General features: G+C 41.7%; 1 protein-coding gene across 3 annotated transcripts in view; it reads right to left on the bottom strand.

Annotated features, from left to right (window-relative positions):
* The window catches only part of KIF3C (kinesin family member 3C), a 285345-nt gene that overhangs the window by 5394 nt on the left and 257718 nt on the right, over window positions 1-22233 (bottom strand). For all 3 annotated transcript variants that reach the window (XM_033936155.1, XM_033936154.1, XM_033936156.1), the window contains 2 exons: window positions 20658-20766; window positions 3230-3405 (listed from right to left, as the gene is read on the bottom strand). In XM_033936155.1, the coding sequence (XP_033792046.1) occupies window positions 3230-3405; window positions 20658-20766 (285 nt within the window). The remainder of the gene's footprint in view (window positions 1-3229; window positions 3406-20657; window positions 20767-22233) is intronic.

Here is a 22233-nt window from a genome sequence, read left to right as displayed (position 1 = left end):
CTAGAAGGCCATCGTACAGTTTTTTCCGTTTGATGTCTCTGATTGGAGGGTATATGAATGGTGTCTGGGTTCTCCTGTGTCTGGTTGTGGTAGTTTGGATTAGGCGGTTGTTCAAGTAGGCTGGGTTGTGGAAGTAGGCTGCGTCCTAACCATGCAGTAATTATTTTAAAAATTGTTTTGGAGGTGGTGTACTAGGAATGGAAAAAAGACATGGTTGCGCTATTGTACTAGAAAGCCTGGCCCGACAAATGCGCACAGGACAATCGCACCCCGTCAATTGCGCTCCATACAGCGGATACTATTTTGTCTTTTTGAGGGTTACAAAGTAACCCTCTTTTTTGAAGGAGGGGGTGGGGACCCCCACTACACTTAAAATATTCACTTGCATCTAGTGTTAGGGTAAGGTTTAGATGAGGATTTAATCTTCATCTGAACCTTACCCTAACACTAGCGCAATTGACGGGGCACCATTGTCCTGCGCGCAGTTGTCAGTGTGCGCATTTGTTGAGGCGTAATTTTCCTGCGCTCATTTGTCAATGTACCATAGAAAGAACAGGCACATGTGCTTCTATTTTATAAAGTATACACACAAGTGCCGGATCCACCCCTGCTCCCTTTATTCTCCACCCCCGGGAATGCCTACGTATATGTATATATGCATATACATATATCGCACACACCCCTGGGCAATTTTATATAATGTTGTTCTGCATGCTGTACTCCCTTATAGAATTATACCCCTTAAATCTTATAACTGTAGCTTAGGGTTACCCAGAAAAAACTAAAGTGGAAAAAACGTGCAAACTGAAGTTTTTCCTATGAATTTGATTGTGCTTGATCAGAAAATAGTTTGAAAAAATTTTAAAGCCCATCCTGGGATCGCTCCATTTTTAAAAAAATTTGCCATTGCTATATTTTTAATTAATGGAGCAAATTTCATGGTAGTATAGCTATAACTTTTATGTTTTCATACTCAGCAATGATGCATTGATAAAAAGACATTTAATGCAACAAAAATCTAGCAGTATTTTATTAAATGAGCCTTCAATATTTGCACTAATTAGGAGTATATCAAACTCATTTGAATGCTTTCTTCTCTTTCTCTTACTCTTTGAGCTCTATTTCTCATACATCAAAGCTTCAATATAGCGATCTGATTTTGATCACTACTTGCACGAGAGGCAAGTCTTAGAGAAGTAAACCAAGTGTTCCAACCAGTAGGAAGAAATCTGAGCACATGTTCCTGCCTAAAGCGTTCCCTTGCCCTGTCTCTTTTTCCTAGGGTTACCAGATTTTCTGATTGGAAAACCTGGACACATCCCCTAGACCCACCCCCTAAGCCCGCCCAGTTCTACCCATCCCCACCCCACCCCAGTCCCGCTCCCAATCCCATCCTAGGCCCGCCCCAGCCCCACCCCCTATTGCTTGCTCTCATTGGGCAGGACATCCACGCATGCACGGATGCGACCCGATGATGTCACGTGCACATGCGTGTGACGTCATTACGTGGCATCCACACATGCACTGATACCCTCCTGCCCGACGTGATGTGAAGGAAAGCTTTTCGAAACCTGGACAAAGTGCCGAGTTTTGAAAAACTGTCTGGACCACCAGACATGTTCTCAAAAGGAGGACATGTGTGGGAAAATCCGGATGTCTGGTAACCCTACTTTTTTCTTTACTGCAAGTACATGTAATGATGTGGTGAAGAGGGGTGGGGGGCAGACCGCCCCAGACACCTTCATGGCAGGGGCACTGGCTCCTCCTCTCTGGGAACAGGAAGTGACATCAGAGAGAGAGTCAAGGTCATTGTGCGCAGCAGGTAGGAGAGGGGGAGAGGATGCATGTTGCGGGGATGAGTGTGGGATGGAGTTCATGTTGTGGTGATGTCGGTTGCCACCACTCCGGGTGCCTCCTTCCCTCGCTATGCTGCTGAGTACACATGCTGTGAAACCAATGTACATACTTTTAACTACTGGGAGGAAGAAAATTTTCAGCTCACAAAATTTACACAAATTGATCCCTACTTTATATGTATTCTTTTTGAGGCTCCAAAGAAAAGCCCATATCATTGAATGCTGCCTTGATTCATTTGCAAAGCAATACTATAATTAAATCATTCTAGATTTATACATTGGATGTACCGTCTGAAAAATCTCACTCTTTGGCCTTCAATCTCACTCCTTGGTGTAGTTAATCTCACTCTATGAGATGGCATCTCTGCGAAAAGTCTCCACAATTTTACCAAGAAATACTCTAGGACAGTGTGTCTCAGCCCTCTCCTGGCAGAACACTGAACCAGTCAGATTTTCAGGATCATCACATGAGACAGACTTGCATATAACAGCTTCCTGCTATTTGCAAATGTATCTTATGCATTTTCATTGTGGTGCACGAACTTAGGATGTCCGGGGCGGTACTTGGAGAGATCTCCCAGGAAAGGGACTTGGGAGTTCTGATTGACAAGTCGATGAAGCCGTCCACACAATGTGTGGCGGCAGCAAAAAGGGCAAACAGAATGCTAGGAATGATAAAAAAGGGGATCACGAACAGATCAGAGAAGGTTATCATGTCGCTGTACCGGGCCATGGTACGCCCTCACCTGGAGTACTGCGTCCAGCACTGGTCGCCGTACATGAAGAAGGACACGGTACTACTCGAAAAGGTCCAGAGAAGAGCGACTAAGATGGTTAAGGGGCTGGAGGAGCTGCCTTACAGCGAAAGATTAGAGAAACTGGGCCTCTTCTCCCTCGAACAGAGGAAATTGAGAGGGGACATGATCGAAACATTCAAGATACTGAAGGGGATAGACTTAGTAGATAAGGGCAGGTTGTTCACCCTCTCCAAGGTAGGGAGAACAAGAGGGCACTCTCTAAAGTTGAAAGGGGATAGATTCAGTACAAACGTAAGGAAGTTCTTCTTCACCCAGAGAGTGGCAGAAAGCTGGAACGCTCTTCCAGAGGTTGTTATAGGGGAAAACACCCTCCAAGGATTCAAGACAAAGTTAGACAAGTTTCTGCTGAACAGGAACGTGCGCTGGTGGGGCTAGTCTCAGTTAGGGTGCTGGTCTTGGACCAGAGGGCCGCCGCGTGAGCGGACTGCTGGACATGATGGACCACTGGTCTGACTCAGCAGTGGCAATTCTTACGTTCTTAATCCTGAAAATCCAACTGGAAAGGGGTCAGAACCACTGCTCTAGGAAACAAAGTCAGCCTGTGAATGCACTTACCAGGATCGAGATTTCCTAACTCTGACAGCTGCTGGCCGCTCCATTAGGCTGTCCAGGCACATCAGTCTCTCCAGATGAAGGGATCGTGGGTCCTGCTCAGCCTGCTCCCTACAGAAGTCCATTTCAAATACTGTTGGTGGAGTTAGATCCAGTTCCAGAAACAAGATGTTTTCAGCCTTCATCAAAACAAAAGAATGAAACATTAATACATTCAAACCCACTAATGCATGGCAATAAGGCTTCCAAATCCATTGTTGCATGCTAACTCATAAACGCTGAAAAGAAATCTAATTAACCCAAACCCATAAATTCGTAGCAGTTCATTAAATGAATTCCAGCTCACTAGCATGTCCATAATTGAATGTAATGTAATGTAATGTAATTTATTTCTTATATACCGCTACATCCGTTAGGTTCTAAGCGGTTTGAAGAAAATATACATTAAGATTATAAATGAGAAGTAAGAAGGTACTTAAAAAATTCCCTTACTGTCCCGAAGGCTCACAATCTAACTAAAGTACCTGGAAAGTAATAAAGAAGAGAAAATAAAGATGGTTGAAAAAAGAAAAATTCTATGTGAATTTATAGGATGGAAATTAAACTGACAGTTAAGAACTGTATGAAAATTACATATGGAATTCAGTTAGAGAGGGTAGGTTACAATCTATTTATGGTATTTGTTTAATTGGAAGGTGTTAAGGTGGGTAATTTGGGGGAAGGTTATCTGAAGGTAGGTGAATCTTCTGGAGGTAAAAGAGGAGGGGTTAAGATATTTGGATGAATTTTTTGAAAAGCAGGGTTTTGATTTCTTTTCTGAATGTTTTGAAGTTGTCTGATATTGTCATAAGATTGGAGATGGAATGGTTGATTTTTGCTGCTTGTGTTGCTAGAAGGTTGTCAAACATTTTCTTGCGTTGTGTGCGTTTGAGTGCTTTTTTTCCCCCCAAATAACTGGTGCAGAAATAGCCTTATTTAGTAGAGCGTATACTTTGAACCCAGAGTGCTTGGTAAGCCAGCTATAGAAAGGGTTCAAAAGGATTTCTGCCCCTCTAGGGATCTTTCTATTAAGCTACATTGGGTGCTAACGTGTGCCTAACACAGTAAAATAAGCCTAATGTGGGATGCACTAAAACATCGTAAGTTAGTTTTGGAATGCTAATTATTTTTTGTAATTTAATTTTTGGAGGGGGGGAGTGGTGTCATGTGGCCTTCCTGCACTAACCAGGTAGGGCATCTGAACTACTGCATAGTAACTGATTAGTGCATGATTTACATAGGAGACCTTATCACCTCCTAAATAGGTGACAGCAGTGGCGTACCTAGGGTATGTGGCACCCGGGGCCCATCATTTCTTGACACCCCCCCCCCATGTAAAAAAATATTTTTTGTAATAACCATGAAAAATAAATGGTCATAATAGAAACAGGCAATGAAAATTTTCTTTTATTGAACCTCATATATGTAACCATTATTCCAAACATAACATAAATTATGTCTGAATTGTCATGACATCAGAAATACATATGGAGTAGTTGCAGGTGATGCTTGGGACAGTTCTGATTGTGTTAGTTTGGTTTTATGTGTTTTTTGAATAGAAGGGTTTTTATTTCTTTTTTGAAGGTTTTGTAGTTTGTGGTCGAGGTCAATAGGTTGTAGAGTTGGGGGTCGAGTGTTAGGAGGTTGTCGAACAGTTTTTTTTCTTTTGACGATTTTGGTTGGAGGGTGTGTGAATGGTGCGTGAGTTCTCCTATGTCTGGTTGAGGTGGATTGAATTATTTAGCTGAAGAAATTAGTTACCCCCCCATTCCACACACATTAATTCTCTTCCATTTTTGTTCCCATTCTAAAAAACACTGATAAGTTCCCAGAAAAAAAATACATTAAAATAAGAAGTGAAAACAAAGGCCCTTACAGATGAGAACATAACATAAGAATAGCCTAACTGGGTCAGACCAATGGTCCATCATGCCCAGTAGCCCATTCTCATGGTAACCAATCCAGGTCACTAGTACCTGGTCAAAACCCAAAGAGTAGCAACATTCCATGCTACCAATCCAGGGCAAGCAGACACTTCCCCCACGTCTTAATAACAGACTATGGACTGATCCCCTTGAAGGCCTATCCCCCCCCTGCCTGATCCCCTTGAAAGCCTATCCCCCCCTTGAAGGCCTGTCCTCCCAATTGAAGGCCTCCACCCCCCGAAGGCCAGTCCCCCTCCTTGAAGGCCTGCCTGCCTGCCTGCCCGCCCCACCCTGAAGGCCTGATGCCCTGCCCCACCCCGAAGGACTGCTTGCCCCCCTGGCCTCCCCCCACCATCTACGAAGCAGCCCGCAGCGGGATCACGATGCCAGCGATCCCTGTGCTGCTTCGGAGCTGCTTCCTCTGCCGCGGTCCTGCCCCCTCCTCTGACATCAGAGGAGTGGCGGGACCGTGGCGGAGGAAGCAGCGCCGAAGCAGCGCAGGGATCGCTGGCATCGCGATCCCGCTGTGGGCTGCTTCGTAGGTGGTGCGGGGAGGCCAGGGGAGATGAGCGGTCCTTCGGGGGGGGGGGGCTGAACATCAAGGCCAGGAGCACCCCCTCAGGGCTTGCACCTGGGGCGGACTGCCCCCCCCCCTTGGTACGCTACTGTGACAGTATGTGCTCAGGTGATAATTTTTAAAAATGACCAATCACTAATATTAGTACATGGCCATAAATGAAATCAATGAAAAATATGGAGTTTTTGTGGCCACGATAAACATGGCCTTAGCATGTGGGAAAGAGCTGTCAGGAAATATTAGATCCCAAAGTTTGTGAAAATTATAGACCAGTAGCAAATCTTCCAACCCTGACTGAAGTTATAGAAACAATTGTAACATCCCATGTACAGGAATATTTGGAGTGTTTTGATTTACTGGATCTTTTTCAGTCAGGATTCCATACACTATAGTAATGAAACAGTTCTCTTGGCACTTATTCCTAAAGTAAGGAGCTATTTTGATAAAAATGTAGGAGTGCTGCTGATGCAACTAGATTTATGGGCAGGATTTGATTTGGTCAACCCTGACTTGCTTTTGGCTTTATTGGACAGGGTGGGTGTAGGAGGGAATGTTTGGAGATAGATGGAGGGCTGCCTTAAGAGAAGTTGTTTACAAGTTAAATGGCAAGGAGATATCTCCAAATAATGGCAAATGACTCAAGGTGTTTTCCAAAGTTCCCCCTTATCCCCTATTTTGTTTAATATGTATTTGAGAGATTTGGGTTTGTTAATCTGGAAGAGAAATGTTGATTATATTTTTATGCTGATGATGTTTTAATTTTTCCTATACTGTCTGGTGTATCTTCAGTTAAGATGAATGTTGTATTTATTGATATTTTTAACTGGATGTCTCAACGCTCTTTAACGTTAAATCTAAACAGAACAAAACCACCCCATTTAGTATGACAAGGAGGAAAAGAAAATCAGGTTGTTCCCATAGAAACGGTGAAACTTAGGCCTCCTTTTATGAAACTGTGATAGCAGTTTCTAGCACGGGGAGCCGCGCTGAAAGGCCCCCGCTGCTCCCAACGCTCATAGGAACTCAATGAGCATTGGGAGTGCTAGAAACTGCTATTGCAGTTTCGTAAAAGGATGTGAAATTTACTCACCCCCCCACACACACACACACTTTTAGTGCCGGCTGCTGTGGTAACATTTCCGATGCTCACAAGAATTCTATGAGCAATAAAGCTGTTACCGCTGCGGCCGGTGCTAAAAACTGTGCAATGGTTTTATAAAAGGGGGGAAGGGTTTAAAGAAGAAATTAGATTACTGGGGTTTTGGTTAGATGTTGGGCTAACAATGGAAACTCAGGTTAATGATCTGATTAGGAAAGTCTGGTTTAAGCTAAAATTGTACCGAATGAAACATTTCTTTGAGAGAAATTATTTACAGGATATTGTTCAGTCACTTCTACTTACTTCCATGGATTACTGTAATATTTGCTTGTTAGGTATTCCTGCTAAACAGACAAAACGACTGCAGATTATGCAGAATGTTGCAGCTAAATTAGTTTTAGGGGGAAATAGATACGATCATGCTATTCCATTGTTACAAGAACTACACTGGCTGCCAATTGCTGCCTATAAATCTAGTTGCATCAACAGCACTCCTACAATTTTATCAAAATAGCTCCTTACTTTGATTTTTATTTTTAAGATTTTATATGGGTTGTGTCCTAGCTATTTGGCAGATTTAATAATTATATGCAAATAAACAAAAGATTTACGTTCCTCAGGAGAACTGTGGTTAGCGGTACCATCCATTAAAAGATTGTAAATTATTCTTCTCTAGAAAGAAATTGCTTCTGGGTAGAGCTGTAGAGCTATGGAATGTTTTTACCTAATGAAATTAGAAATCTATCCAACATTGGGTTATTTAGAAAGACAATAAAGACATTGTTATTTCAGATGTGCCTTGATTGATTGATATTAATGACACTGTAAATGTATATTATCTGCTGAGAGTTATTTTAGATGTACTTTGATTGATTAAAAATGATGTTAATGACATTGTAAATGTATACTACCTATTGACGGCATAGAGGTGCTGAGTAAGGATCTGCTAAGGTGAAGAAATCTCCAATGGAATATCTTACTTGCTAGCATTCAAACTTGGGAAAAGGTAAAACTTGGGCTTCAGTAGGTTATTTCATTGTCCTTCTCTTTTAATTTTTTAGTTCAGTTCTCTGCTTTTTCAGCAAAGTCAGTTTAGGCAATAGTGTAGTCTTTGGAGTCTCTATTAGGGTTTCAATATAAAAAAGTGTTTTAATCTAGATTAGTATTTTAGGTTGCATTTCAGAGCATAAGATAAAATTAGGGCACAGATAGCAGTTGAGGAAAGTCTTCGTTTAGTGTTTAATTTCTGCCCAGCCTCCTCAGCTCCTACCCATCCCTGGCCTTATCTCTACTGTATAAGCCCTTGAACCAATTAGAAGACTAAAAAAGTAATTAGATAATCTCTATTAGTTAGTAATTAGCTCTTAAGAAATAGTCTAAAAAAATCCTTGGAGGATAACCTACCAATTACCACCTTATAAAATAATAGTAAAAATTAAACATTACCATAGCAATCTTAGGGCACCTTAGTGTACATATTACAACTCCCGAAGCAACTTAACAAAGAAATCACCAATATTAAGATGAACTGTAGGCAGCAGTCCAGGAGCAAGATGGGGGCTATCCAGTCTTCTGCACTGAATGTCACGTGTTTGATTATCTCCCAGTTGGTGAGAGGCCTTATGTGTGTGCTAAGTGCAAAGAGCACCTAGCACGGAGAAACAAGATGGCGATGAGAGCGGATGCCTGAGAAGGAGGCTCCCTCTTCTTTGATTGGCCAGCGTGTTTTACAGCAGTTCCCTTACCTAACTGTGGGTAAGAGGAAAGGAGCCCTTTGCGGCAACCCTCCGGTGGCGATAGTGGCACTGCGTCTGGTGCAGACCATAATTAAGGGAGCGCTTACCCGACTGGGTGAATCAGCAGGGACTACTTCAGGGACAAGCCCAAATTCGTCGGGCGAACTCAACCAGCAGGTTCGGGCATTATTAATCCCGGAACAAAGGCAGCCACCACCACAACCCGGAAGCAGTTCAGTCTTAGGAGTGACGGAGGCTTCGATGTCCCGGAAGGAGATTTTGAGCCTCAGTGAAGGAGGGCCGGTAGCTCTAATGCCATCAGGAGCCAGAGAAGCTGGAGAACAGTAACAGCTACCCCATACTGCAGTAGAAGTGAGAGGAGCTTCGGGTGGAATTAACATCACATTTGGGATGCTGGAGAAGCCGGAAAAAATAGATATGGAGGCTTTATGGCAGGCCATTTCAGTTATGGACGCAAACCTCAAATTGTCTTTTACTACTTTAAATACTGATTATGGGACTATCCATTCTAAAGTGGAGCAACAAGGTTTGGTCCTTAAAGATATGAGTGAAAAGATAGAAAAACAGGAGAGAAGAATTTGTGAAATGAAAACTTTGGACTTGGAATCAATAAAGGAAAGAACATTTATTGCTAGGAAAATGGAAAGTTTCGAAAACCAACTAAGGAAAAATAATCTGAGACTCCTTAATTTTCCTAAACGCCCCTTAATTTCACCAATGGAGATGGCAAGGAAGTACTTTAAGGAAATCCTGCTTATTCCTACAGAAAGTTTGCCACCTATTGTTAGAGCTAATTATTTTCAAATAAAGAAACCTGTAGAAGTCTCTACTCCTAATGAGATTCAAGGGGCAAATAAAGAGGATATTAATTTAACAACTTTTCTGGAAAATTCTTTAGAGGTCATAACGGAAAGGAAAACCTTGTTAACTCTTGCTTTGGAAAGTGATAGAGAATATGTATTACGTCTGTATTTCCGTCATATAAATGATCAGTTTTTAGGTTCTAATGTTCGAATATTTCCAGACATGGCTTTAGGATCTCAGAGGCGTAGAAAGGAATTCTTAGCATTAAGGCCAAGAGTCCTAGCCCTGGGAGCAAACTTTTGTTGAAATTTCCTATAAAATGTTTTGTTTCCTATCAGAATAAGAGTTACCTATTTTTTGAACCTAAACAACTGTTAGGATTTATAGAATCAAAAGAGCAAGTAGTGCCCGTAGCTGAAAATGTGTAAACTGTCATGAATGGCTGTAGTACTGCAGATAAGTGCCGCTTTCAAGGTTGGATAAGATTTGTTTCATTTATTAATATTTTTCTAAAAATCTCTCTCAAATTATGGTGGACTAAATAGGTTGAATTAAAAGGGAATAACCTAAAACACTGAATTAAGTGGAATTAGGTTTATAAATTTTCTGTTATTAATGTTTATAAATATGTGTACAAGTATGTGAATTGCTTGTTTGAAACTTGATAAATTGAATAAATAAAAAGTTAAAAAAAGAGCACCTAGCAGTCAGAGAACAGGTCCAGTCTCTTCAGGCTAGAGTAGTAGACTTGGATGAGCTAAGGGAGACAGAGAGGTACATAGAGGAGACCTACTGGGATGTTGTAGAAAAGTCCCACCTCCAGTCTGGCAGCCTCTGTGTTGCCTTGGAGGAGGGAGGTCTTTTTAAAGAAGAGCATCACCCTGGTTAAGCAGAAGGCAAACCTGTAGCCAGTACATACCCAGCAGGGGATGCAATGTCCTCTAAACTAAATTAAAACTTGAATTTATAGACCGGGTCATCTTCATATAATAAAGCTCGACTTGGTTTACAATAAATTACAAAATTAAGAAAATAAACTTACATTTTTGAGAATAACCAGGTTTTTGAGTTTTTGCGGAAGCACTGAAGTGAACCTAATTCTCTTTACTTTAGGAGAATATCGTTCCATATTTCCGTTAGTTTAAATGAATAATAATAACTTTATTCTTCTATATCCCCACAGTTGAAAGACTTCTAGGCCGTTCACATCGAAGAAGGCTGGACAATCAGCGAATTACAGAATGTGAGAAGTGAGGGTACAACTTATTACATAAGAAATAGATAAAAGGACAGCATATTACACCGAGATTAACAGAGGGAATATATAACTTAGTAAGTGGTGAGGCTTCTGTTTAGGAGATGAATTTGTCAAATAATACGGTTTTAATTGCTTTCCGGAATGTGCTGTGGATCAGCCTGTTTCCATTAATGTATAGGATTTCCCTAGTTTATCAATAGAAACAATATCTATAAGAGAAGGAAAGCACAGTTTAAGTTTTTGCATAGTCCTAATCAGACCCAGTTTTTAAGAGTTTCAGGAAAGAGGAACAAGTGGAGAGCATATGCCAAATAGAATCTTAAAGTTAGACAGGCACTTTAAAGTGTATCCTGGAAAATATCAGCAGTCAATGAAATTTAGCCAGCAGCAGAGATACATGCTCAAATTTACTCTTACTAAAAATCAACCTAGCCACAGTGAGGCTGTGTCTCCAGCGCTTCTGCCCAGGTGAGAAGGGTTAAGACAACTGTTATAGTGGGAGATTCAGTAATTAGTAATATAGATAGCTGGGTGGCTGGCAGACATGAGGATTGCATGGTCACTTGCCTGCCTGGTGCAAAGGTGGTGGACCTCATGCGTCACCTAGTTAAGATTTTATTCAGTGCTAGGGAGAAAAAGCTGCTGTCTTGGTACATGTGGGTACCAATGACATAAGGAAATATGCTAGGAAGGATCTGGCAGTCCAAATTTAGGCTCTTGGGTAAGTTGAAATCTAGAACTTCCAGGGTAGCATTTTCAGAAGTGCTCCCTATTCCATGCGCAGGTCTCAAGAGACAGGCAGAGCTATGGAGTCTCAATGTGTGGATGAAGTGATGAGGCAGGGAAGAGGATTTTACATTTGTTAGGAATTGGGCAACATACTGCGAAAGGGGTAGCCTATTCTACAAAGATGGGCTCCATCTTAACCAGGGTAGAGCCAGGCTGCTGGCATCAACATTTAAAAAGAAGTTAGAGCAGCTTTTAAACTAGAAACTGGGAGAAGGCTGACAGTCACTCTAAAGAGCATGGTGTCAGCCCAGCCGTACATTGGTAAGGCCAACAGAAAATGCTGGTCTTACCAATGTGAGGCTGGGCTGACACATGGTTCGGAACAAGGTATCTCTAAAAGATATCATCAAAAAATGGAAGACAGAGCATCCTGATAGTGAGATTGCAATAAAGGTCACAGTAAACCAGGTTTCTTTAAATACAGAGCATGCTGATTTTAAAGATTGCAAATTATCTATGCCAAATGCTGAGCAAATTGTAAATAGATATGACAAAGATTGCATGAAATGTCTATATGCAAATGTCAGAAACCTAAGAAACAAGATTTGAGAGTTAGAATATATTGCACTAAATGAAAAGATAGATATAACAGGCATCTCTGAGACCTGCTGGAAGAAAGATAACCAATGGGAAATTGTTATAACAGGATACAAACTATATCACCATGATAGTGTGGATCAAATAGGTGGAAACGTAGCGTTATAATGTTAAGGAGGACCTTGACTTAAATGGACTGAAAATTCTGTACGAGCAGAAACACACCTTGGAATCCCTATGGGTAGAAATTCCATGTGTAAAGGGGAAAAGGATAGTGATAGGAATATATTATTGTCCCCTGGCCAGGATGAACAGATATTTGCTAACAAACTTGGTAACACAATAATAATGGGTAATTTCAACTACCCCGATATTGACTGGGTAAATGTAACATCAGGGCATGCTAGCAAGATAAAATTCCTTGATGAAATCATGCCTGCTACATGGAGTAGCTGGTTCAGGAACCAACAAAAGGTGAAGCAATTCTAGACCTAGTTTTTAATGGAGCGCATGAGTTGGTGTGGGAGGTAATGGTACTGGAGCCGCATAATAACAAGGATCATAACATGATCAGATTTGATATAATCTCTGGAATAAGTTCACACAGGAAATCCAATACAACAGCATTTAAACTTAAAAGAGGAGACTATAATAGCATGAGGAGAATGGTCAAAAAGAAACTTAGAGGGCAGTGCAAAGGTGAAAAATTTACATCAGGCATGGATGTTATTCAAAAACACCATCCTGGAAGCCTAGACTAGATATATTCCATGTATTAAAAAGGAGGAAGGAAAACCAAATGGCAGCCGGTGAGGTGAAGGAAGTTATTAAATCTAAAAAAGAATCCTTCAGAAAGTGGAAGAAGGATCTAACTGAAAATAATTGTAAACAGCACAAAAAATGGCAAGTCAAATGCAAGGCGTAAATAAGGACAGTAAAGAGACATTTCTTTCTTTATTTTATCTTTGGTATTTATATACCACTTATAGCCTGTGGTTTACATTCAGGTACTCAAACATTTTTTCCCTATCTGTCCCGGTGGGCTCACACTCTATCTAATGTACCTGGGGTAATGGGGGATTAAGTGACTTGTCCACAGTCACAAGGAGCAGTGTGGGATTTGAACCCACAACCTCAGGGTGCTGAGGCTGTAGCTCTAACCACTGTGCTGGAAGAAAAACACACAGTAAAAACCTATTTAGGTATATTAAAAGCAAGAAACTGGGAAGAGAATCAGTTAGATCGCTAGATGACTGAGGAATAAAAGGGGCTCTCGGGAAAGACAAGGCCATAGCGGAGAGATTAAATGAATTCTTTGCTTCGGTCTTCACCAAAGAAGATGGTATCCATCCCAGAGTGCTGATAGAATTGAAAAATGGACTTGCAGAACTGACACCTAGTCTTTTGAATGATCTTCCGAGTAATATTCGTACTGAGGGTAATCATAAAGCTTTTCAAAAACACATTTTTTTCAACAAACTTTTAGAACTGATTTCTTTCCAAATGATCATATCCATTAATTGAGAGGACATATGACTTTTGATGATCAAGTCATAGCTGTGGTTCAGTAGGGGTATGCTGCTCTTTGGAAGTTAGAGCGTTATGGGATTATTTTGATGATAATTCATTTCATACTCTTTTGTTTGCCCTTTTTATTTCACACTTTGGGCTCCTTTTATGAAGGAGCGCGCGCTAGCTGAAAAACTATCACCTGCTCAAAAGGAGTTGGTAGCGGCTAGCGTGTGGGGCATTTTAGCGCACGCTATTCTGTGCGTTAAGGCACTAACGCGCCTTCGTAAAAGGAGCCCCTTGATTATGCCAATGCTGAATTAGCAGGTATATCAAAGTTGAGCCTTAAAAAATTACAGACTATGCAAAATACAACTATTCAGGTTTTGGGAAGAGTATACAAGTATGAACATGTTACTTCTCTTAGGCGGGCTTAAGCGGGTTAAAACCACAGGCTCACAAAAGTTCCTCAATCACCTGTTAAAAAAAATAATAGGCGATCGAGGAACTTTTGGGAGCTCGAGGTTTTAACCCGCTTAAGCCTGCGTGTTCGGGACAGGCAGGCAGTGTGTTCGGGGCTGCAGAATAGGGGCTAACAGGGCAGAGACAAGGGCGGCAGAAGGCAGGGCAGCCGGAAAGGGCTTCAGTGACTGGTCCTCAGCAGTCGCTTTTTTTTGATTGGCCAGCCCAGTCGGTGTTGCAGGGTTTTCTTTAGTGAATCGCGTCCCTGCCTATTTTGCATGCTGTTGCCCTCATTTGCATGCGCGAATCGGAGGATGGTCGGAAGACAGGTAAATGAATCAGGCCGGGGTCGCTAAGGGGTCACAAACCGATCAGTACACGATCGGTTTGCTTAGTGAATTTGGGCCTTTGTTTTTGTTTATTTATTTGCTGAAATCTTCTGTCCAATGTGTGGTGGCGGCCCAAAAAGTAAACAGGGTGCTAGAAATTATTAGGAAAGGGAAGAATGTCATAAAGGTCCATGGTGCAACCTCAACTTGAGTACTGCATTCAGTTCTGGTCACCATATCTAAAAAAAGATATAAAAAGATTCAAAGAAGAGCAAATAAAATGACTAAACTAAACTAAACCTTAAGTTTATATACCGCATCCTCTCCATGAATCTAGAACTCGGCACGAAGGGGATGGAAGTCCTCTCATTTGAAGAAAGGCTAAAGAGTTTAGGCTCTTAAGTTTGAAAGAGAGAAGGCTGAGAGGTGATATGACTGAGAGGTGTAGAATGAGTAAAAGTGAATCGATTTCTACGCTATCAAAATTACAAAGACTAGGGGACTCTTAATGACGTTACATTAAAATACCTTTAAAACAAAGAGGCGGAAATATTTTTTCACTCAATGAATAGATAAGCTCTGAAATTCATTGCCAGAGGATGTGATAACAATGGTTAGTGTATCTGGGTTTAAAAAAAGGTTTGGACATGTTCCTGGAGGACAAATTTGTAATTTGCTATTGAGACAGACATGGGGGAAGTCACTGCTACTAGATGGATTTCTGCCAGGTACTTGTGACCTGGATTAGCCACTATGGAAACAGGATATTAGGTTAGATGGACCACTGGTCTAGCCTAGTATGGCTATTCTTATGTTAGAAACATGATGGCAGATAAGCCAAATGGCCCATCCAGTCTGCCCATCCTTAGTAACCATTATGCTACGAAATGCAAGGTCATGCATTTGGGCTGCAAAAACACGAATGAAGGGTACAGCTTATGGAGTGAAGAACTTATCTGCACAACAGAAGAGCGGAACTTGGGTGTGATTGCTCTCCGTTCTTGTTCCCAGCAGCTCTGCTTTTACTCTTCAGGCTGCCTACAGCATAAGTAAAGAAAACACGCTGTCTTTGGAGGCTCGGAAGCTTTCTCTCTGCTACTGCTTCCAGCCTATTCAGGGACAGGAAGCAGTGGCAGAGAAAAAGCTTCAGACTGCCGAATGTCTTTTGAAAGCTCACTATTTTAGGGTTGTTTGCTGTAACTTCATTAGGGGACTAGTTGGACTGCTGCTGAGGTATGGTCGAGGTTCTAATGATGATTTTAGGTTGCTCTATGTGTGCATGATTGTGTTTGGGCGTTCTTTCCTATTATGGGCTACTTTTACGAAGCCGCAGTCGTGGTTTGACGCACGTAAAAGCGTGCGCCAAACCGCCAGAGGCGCTAGCCGCTACCGCCTCCTCTTGAGCAGGCGATAGTGTTTCGGCTAGCGCGGGGGTAGCAAGTGATTAAAAGTCACGCGCACTAAAGCACCGCTTTGTAAAAGGAGCCCTATGTTTTTCCTTTTCTGTTATTTCTTTTTAAATTGTACACTGCTGGGTTCTTGTATAAAGTCATGCAGTATAACAAATGGAATAATTAATAAAAAAAAAAATAAACATTTTCATAACAACAAAATGGCCCAAAAAACGGAATAAAATGAAAATTCCTTTGAACAACACAGGAAATGACACAGAATGAAAATTTTCTGGCTGCCCATCCCTAACAGAAGAACATGAGGACTAATAGCTCAGAGAAGTTATCCCCTTGCAAGGTCTTTAAAAGTTAAAGTGCACACAAAAGCGTACCACAAGCCAATGCAAGCACTGGAAACTGCCTGTGACTGGAATTAATTTGTGTAGCTACATTCTGGATTAACTGAATCGGGAACAGTACAGTTTCTGATGACCTTATGCAAAAAGAATTACAGTGAACTAATCAAGGCAGTAGTAAATACATTCGGGGCTCCTTTTATCAAGCCACGCTAGCGGTTTAACGCGCGTAATACCGTGTGCTATACCGCCGGCTGCGCTAGCCGCTAACGCCTCCCTTGAGCAAGCATTAGTTTTTAGGCCAGCGCAGGGGTTGACGCATGATGAAACGTCGCACGTGTTAACCCCTCTAGCGCAGCTTGATAAAAGGAGCCCTAAGGTCTGATGCCTCTGAGAGGCAGCTAAATGGCATATAAGTATTTAAGTGAATCAAGTTTTGTAGAGATACAGTATATGTGGGTATACCTATGCTTGTTTCATACACTGACTATTTTTCAGGTTGGGATAAATATTTCATTTTTCGGTCAAATATTGTCTGCAATTTCAGCAAATGGTTTTTAGACTTTCTAACTATTTGCCGTTCCCTGGCCAAAATGATTATGGGTGAATCAAGCTCTGAATGTCTTTAAGTAGGTATTTTAATTTCCTTGTGCTCAGACTTAGACAGTAAGCCCTGAGGTAGGTACATTGAAATCAATATTTTAAAAAAACCACTTATGCAGTCAGGATCAAGTGCTGACCATGTTTAAGTGTTTTAAAAATATACCAGTTCAATATGCAGATATATTTTGACTGCATAAATCAATATACAGTTAAAATGAATCTGTTTATCTTGAAGAGGGGTTAGGACATTTTGATGATGAGGTCTTAGTTACCTATATAGCTGCTATAGCCATCTGCTATATGGATAAATGTATCCAACAAATGGGCACAAGTATAGGGAAACCAAGCCATTGTGACATCACTGATGAGGTTGGCTCTTAGGCACAGGTAGAATGCGGCATTATGACATCACAATATAAGGGGGCTGCTGAAAAGTTCTCAGCCCAACCAAAAAGAGACAGATGTGGAGCCATGAAACTTACAAGTTATTCCACATTTTTTGTTTCAAAGATATGAAATGAAACAAAAACTGTCTATATGCTAGAAGTGAAAACGGGAAACTGACAGGGTTAACAGTCAATCTAGAAGAGGTATGCAGACAGATTGATAGGCTTAAGAGCGATAAATCCCCGGGTCTGGATGACATCCATCCGAGGGTCATCAAGAAACTGAAAGGGACCATAGCTGAACTGCTTCAACTAATAGCCAATCTGTCGATCAAAACGGGAAAGAATCCGTAGGACTGGAAGGTGGCGAATGTTATGCCAATCTTCAAAAAAAGGTTTGAGGGGAGACCCTGGAAACTACAGACCAGTGAGTCTAACCTCGGTACTGAGAAAGATGGTAGAGACGCTGATAAAGGACCACGGTTTCAGCAAAGGCAGATCTTGTTTGACAAACTTGCTGCACTTCAGGCAGATAGACAAAGGCGACCCAGTCGACATTGTATATCTGGACTTTCAGAAGGCATTTGACAAGTTTCTGCATGAATGACTACTTCGGAAAATTGCGAGCCATGGAATCGAGGGTGAAATACTCACGTAGATTAAAAACTGGCTGGAGCATAGGAAACAGAGAGTAGGGGTAAATGGACAATACTCGGACTGAAAGAGCGTCACTAGTGGGGCGCCACATGGCATGGTTTTGGACCCATGTTCTTCAACATCTTTATAAACGATCTGGACATAGATGTGACGAGCAAGATGATTAAATTTGCAGACAATATGAAGCTATTCAGAGTAGTGAAGATGCAGGGGGATTGTGAAGATCTGCAACGTAACATAATCAAGCTCGAGGAATGGGCATCGACATGGCAGATGAGGTTCAACATGGATAAATGTAAAATGATACATCTAGGAAAGAAAAACAAAGAACATGAGTATAAGATGTTGGGGGTGACATTAGCCAAATGCGAACAAGAAAGGGATTTGGGGGTACTGATAGACAGAACCCTAGGGGACTGCGAGGATCTCCAGAAGGATCTAAACCAGCTGGAAACTTGGGCAAAAAAGTGGCAGATGAATTTTAACATAGACAAATGCAAAGTGATGCATCTAGGAAAGAAAAACAAAGAACATGAGTATTAGATGTTGGGGGTGACATAATGCCACTTAGCCAAATGCGAACAAGAAAGGGTTTTGGGGGTACTGATAGACAGAACCCTAAAGCCTTCGGCTCAATGTGTGGCGGCAGCGAAGAAAGCAAGCAGGATGTTGGGCATGATTAAGAAGGGGATCCCGAGCAGATCGGAAGAGGTCATAATGCCACTTTACAGAGCAATGGTCAGACCTCACTTGGAATACTGTGTCCAGCACTGGTCTCCATACCTTAAGAAGGATATAACTCTGCTGGAGAGGGTGCAGAGGCGAGCCACGAAACTAGTCAAAGGTATGGAAAATTTGAGCTACGAAGAACGCCTCATAAAACTGGGACTATTCACCCTCGAGAAGAGAAGATTGCGAGGGGATTTGATAGAGACTTTTAAAATATTAAAGGGTTTTGATAAAATAGACCAGGAAACAGCATTACTAACATTTTCGGAGGTGACACGGACAAGGGGTCATAGCCTGAAACTGAGTGGCAGCAGGTTTAGGACAAATGTTAGGAAGTTCTACTTCACACAGCGAGTGGTTGGCGCTTGGAATGCTCTCCCAGAGGAGATTGTGGCGGAGAATACTGTTCCGAGTTTCAAGCGCAAGTTGGATGCACACCTTCTTGCAAATCATATTGAAGGATACGGGAAATCCGGGTCTCCAAAAAGGAGAACCTAAATGGGCCACCGCGTGCACGGATCGCTAGACAAGATGGACCACGGTCTGATCCGGTGAAGGCATTTCTTATGTTCTTATGTTTTTGGTAGCAAAAATATCATGCACAAATACAGGATGTCTGGGGTGGTACTTGGAGAGACCTCCCAGGAAAGGGACTTGAGAGTTCTGATCGACAAGTCGATGAAGCCGTCCACACAATGTGCGGCGGCTGTGAAAAGGGTGAATAGAATGCTAGGAATGATAAAGAAGGGGATCACAAACAGATCGGAGAAGGTTATCATGCTGTTGTACCGGGCCATGGTGCACCCTCACCTGGAATACTACATACAGCACTGGTCACCATACATGAAGAAGGACACGGTACTACTCGAAATGTCCAGAGAAGAGCGACTAAGATGGTTAAGGGGTTGAAGGAGTTGCCGTACAGCAAAAGATTAGAGAAACTGGGCCTCTTTTCCCTTGAACAGAGGAGATTGAGAGGGGACATGATCGAAACATTCAAGTTACAGAAGGGGATAGACTTAGTAGATAAGGACAGGTTGTTCACCCTCTCCAAGGTAGGGAGAACGAGAGGGCACTCTCTAAAGTTGAAAGGGGATAGATTCTGTACGAACGTAAGGAAATTCTTCTTCACCCAGAGAGAGGTAGAAAACTGGAACACTCTTCCGGAGTCTGTCATAGGGGAAAACACCCTCCAGGGATTCAAAAAAAAGTTAGACAAGTTCCTGGTGAACAAGAGCATACGCAGGTAGGGCTGGTCTCAGTTAGGGTGCTGGTCTTTGACCAGAGGGCCGCCGCGTGAGTGGACTGCTGGGCATGATGGACCACTAGTCTGACCCAGCAGCAGCAATTCTTATGTTGTTATGTTCTCTTATACTGTAGATACTTCGAAACAAAGGGCCTGATTATATAAAAAGTATCCACCATTAGGCACCTGATCAGCATGCCTAACTTAATTTTTTTAATTGGTTTAATTAGCGCTGTTAATTAAAAAGCACTATTAAAAAACAATCTATAAAAATTTTTAATTTGATGGTAGGCACTTAACTTTGTAGGTGCCCACATAGGCATTTACACCAAGGCACCTACTGACATCTAAATGGAAAGTAAGCCTAGTTAGGGATGGAATTTGGATATGGATTGAATTAGGCGCCGCTAGGCATCTATGTTAGATTTCGGTATATTAGGCCAGGAAAACTCTGGCCTAATGTATTGGTGCCTAACATTATGATGCCTACTGGCGCTTAACTCAATTTAGGTGTCTAACTTTGAATGACATGTGGTAGATGCCATTTTCTTTTCTTTTCTTTTTATTGAGTAGGTGCCATTTTCCATGGTGCCTACCAAGTTAGGTGACATTTATAGAATCAGGCCCAAAATCTACAAACAGAGCTGTCCCACTTCTAATGCTGCTGTATAACACTAGCTAGGTGCAACACTGGACCTGTTAAGCACCACTGACTCAGGGTGGGACTTCTTCACTTAGAAGAGATTTCCCTTTTCATAAGCGTTGACTTCATAGGTTTCAATTTATCAGTACTGGAATATATGCATTATATTGTCAATTTCTCAAACTGGATCACAAACTGGAATATTGACAGTTATGGATATGATCTATAGATGGCTATGAAAGTGTGAATAGTAAAGTGCATGGCTGGAAAACCTTCCTACTGTCCTTCAAACCTTCTCCACCCAAGCATACATACATCAATCTATCAGCACTCACCCGGTATCTAGGATGTGATCCCATCACCATGGCAACTCTTGCAAACTGGCTGATTGGTCTCTTGTATCCCACAGCTGAGGAGGGCCTCTTTTTCATCTGGCTACTGCCACTGGTAAAACAAAAGAATTCAGCATGTGACTCCTTCACAATATAAGCCCTGCTCCATTAAGTTTTGAAGGTTTCTGTTTCGGTACTCTCTCTTTCTTTAAGATCTTGCAAAGCAACTTAATAGACACCTTGTATATATTTTTTAAGATCTATAGAGATCTAAGCTTCTAACCACGCACAGTCCGAGAGGATACAGCTGTTCAGTAAAAGAAGGTTTCAGCTTTCCAGCCCACTCCTAGGCTGGGTTGATACAAGTATTAAGACACTGCTTATTTCTCAGTTTAGATAGCACAAACTCTTGCAACATTTTGAGTCTTGGCCAGGTACTTGTGACCTGGACTGGTCACTGATAGAAACAGGATACTTGATGGTGCTTTCCTAAAGAACTGTGAGCAATATTTTATTGCTGGGACCTGGGTGGACTGTAGGCCAGTGTAGAAAGTGATGAGGAAAAAGCAAACATGTTAAACATATATTTCTGTTCTGTGTTCACGGAAGAAGATCCTGGAGAAGGATCGAGATTGCCTGGCAAAGTTACACATGAGAATGGAGTTGATACCATGCCATTCACGGAAGAAAGTGTTTATGAACAACTTGAAAAATTGAAAGTAGAAAAAGAAATGGGACCGGATGGGATCCATCCCAGGATATTGAGGGAACTCAGAAAGGTTCTGGAGGGTCCTATTAAAGATTTGTTCAACAAATCTTTGGAGGTGGGAATAATTCCTGAGGACTGGAGAAGAGCAGATGTGATCCCTATTCATAAAAGTGGTCACAGAGATGAAGCGGGAAACTCACTTCAGTTATTGGAAAAATAATGGAAGTGTTGCTGAAAGAAAGGATAGTGAAATTCCTAAAATCAAATGGGTTACAGGATATGAGGCAACATGGTTTTACTAAACCATAAGCAGAGTTGCCTGCCAGCCGGGTGAAGGAGTGTCCGGTCCCTGGTAAGCCTATTTAATAGTATTTGAAAGGTTTTGAAACATTTAGTGTGTATGTCTTGGGTTTCTAGTTCACCATGACCCTGTTGTCACAGTATAAGGTAGTTAGAATGTTATTGTTTTTCCTTTGCAGTGCCCCTCCTGAGGAAGCCAATCGTGAAACCTGGGTTGGGGGGTTTAACAGCTTATGGCAGTTGCAATTTGTTAGTACCCGGAGCAGTGAAAGAGCAACAGCAGTGCCAACTTCATTCAGATAAGTTATCTATATTTTCCTTGTATGTTATTAGCAGGTGGCAGAGACAGTGAACTTGCTGTGATGGTCTCTAATATAACTGACTCCGTGACTTTTCACTAGAGTTTGGTTATGGGTCTGAGCATTCACTTAGAAATCTAGAGTCACTGTGTGACCATAAAAGTATTTGATTGTTTATTTATGTGGAAATAAGTTGATTATTTTTTGAATGATTTACTAAAGGTAAATCATGCTAAACAAATCTGATTGAATTTTTTGATTGGATGACCAG

The sequence above is a fragment of the Geotrypetes seraphini genome, chromosome 3, assembly GCF_902459505.1.
Source record: "Geotrypetes seraphini chromosome 3, aGeoSer1.1, whole genome shotgun sequence".
Lineage (NCBI taxonomy): Eukaryota > Metazoa > Chordata > Amphibia > Gymnophiona > Dermophiidae > Geotrypetes > Geotrypetes seraphini.
This window is presented reverse-complemented; position numbering and strand designations above follow the sequence as displayed.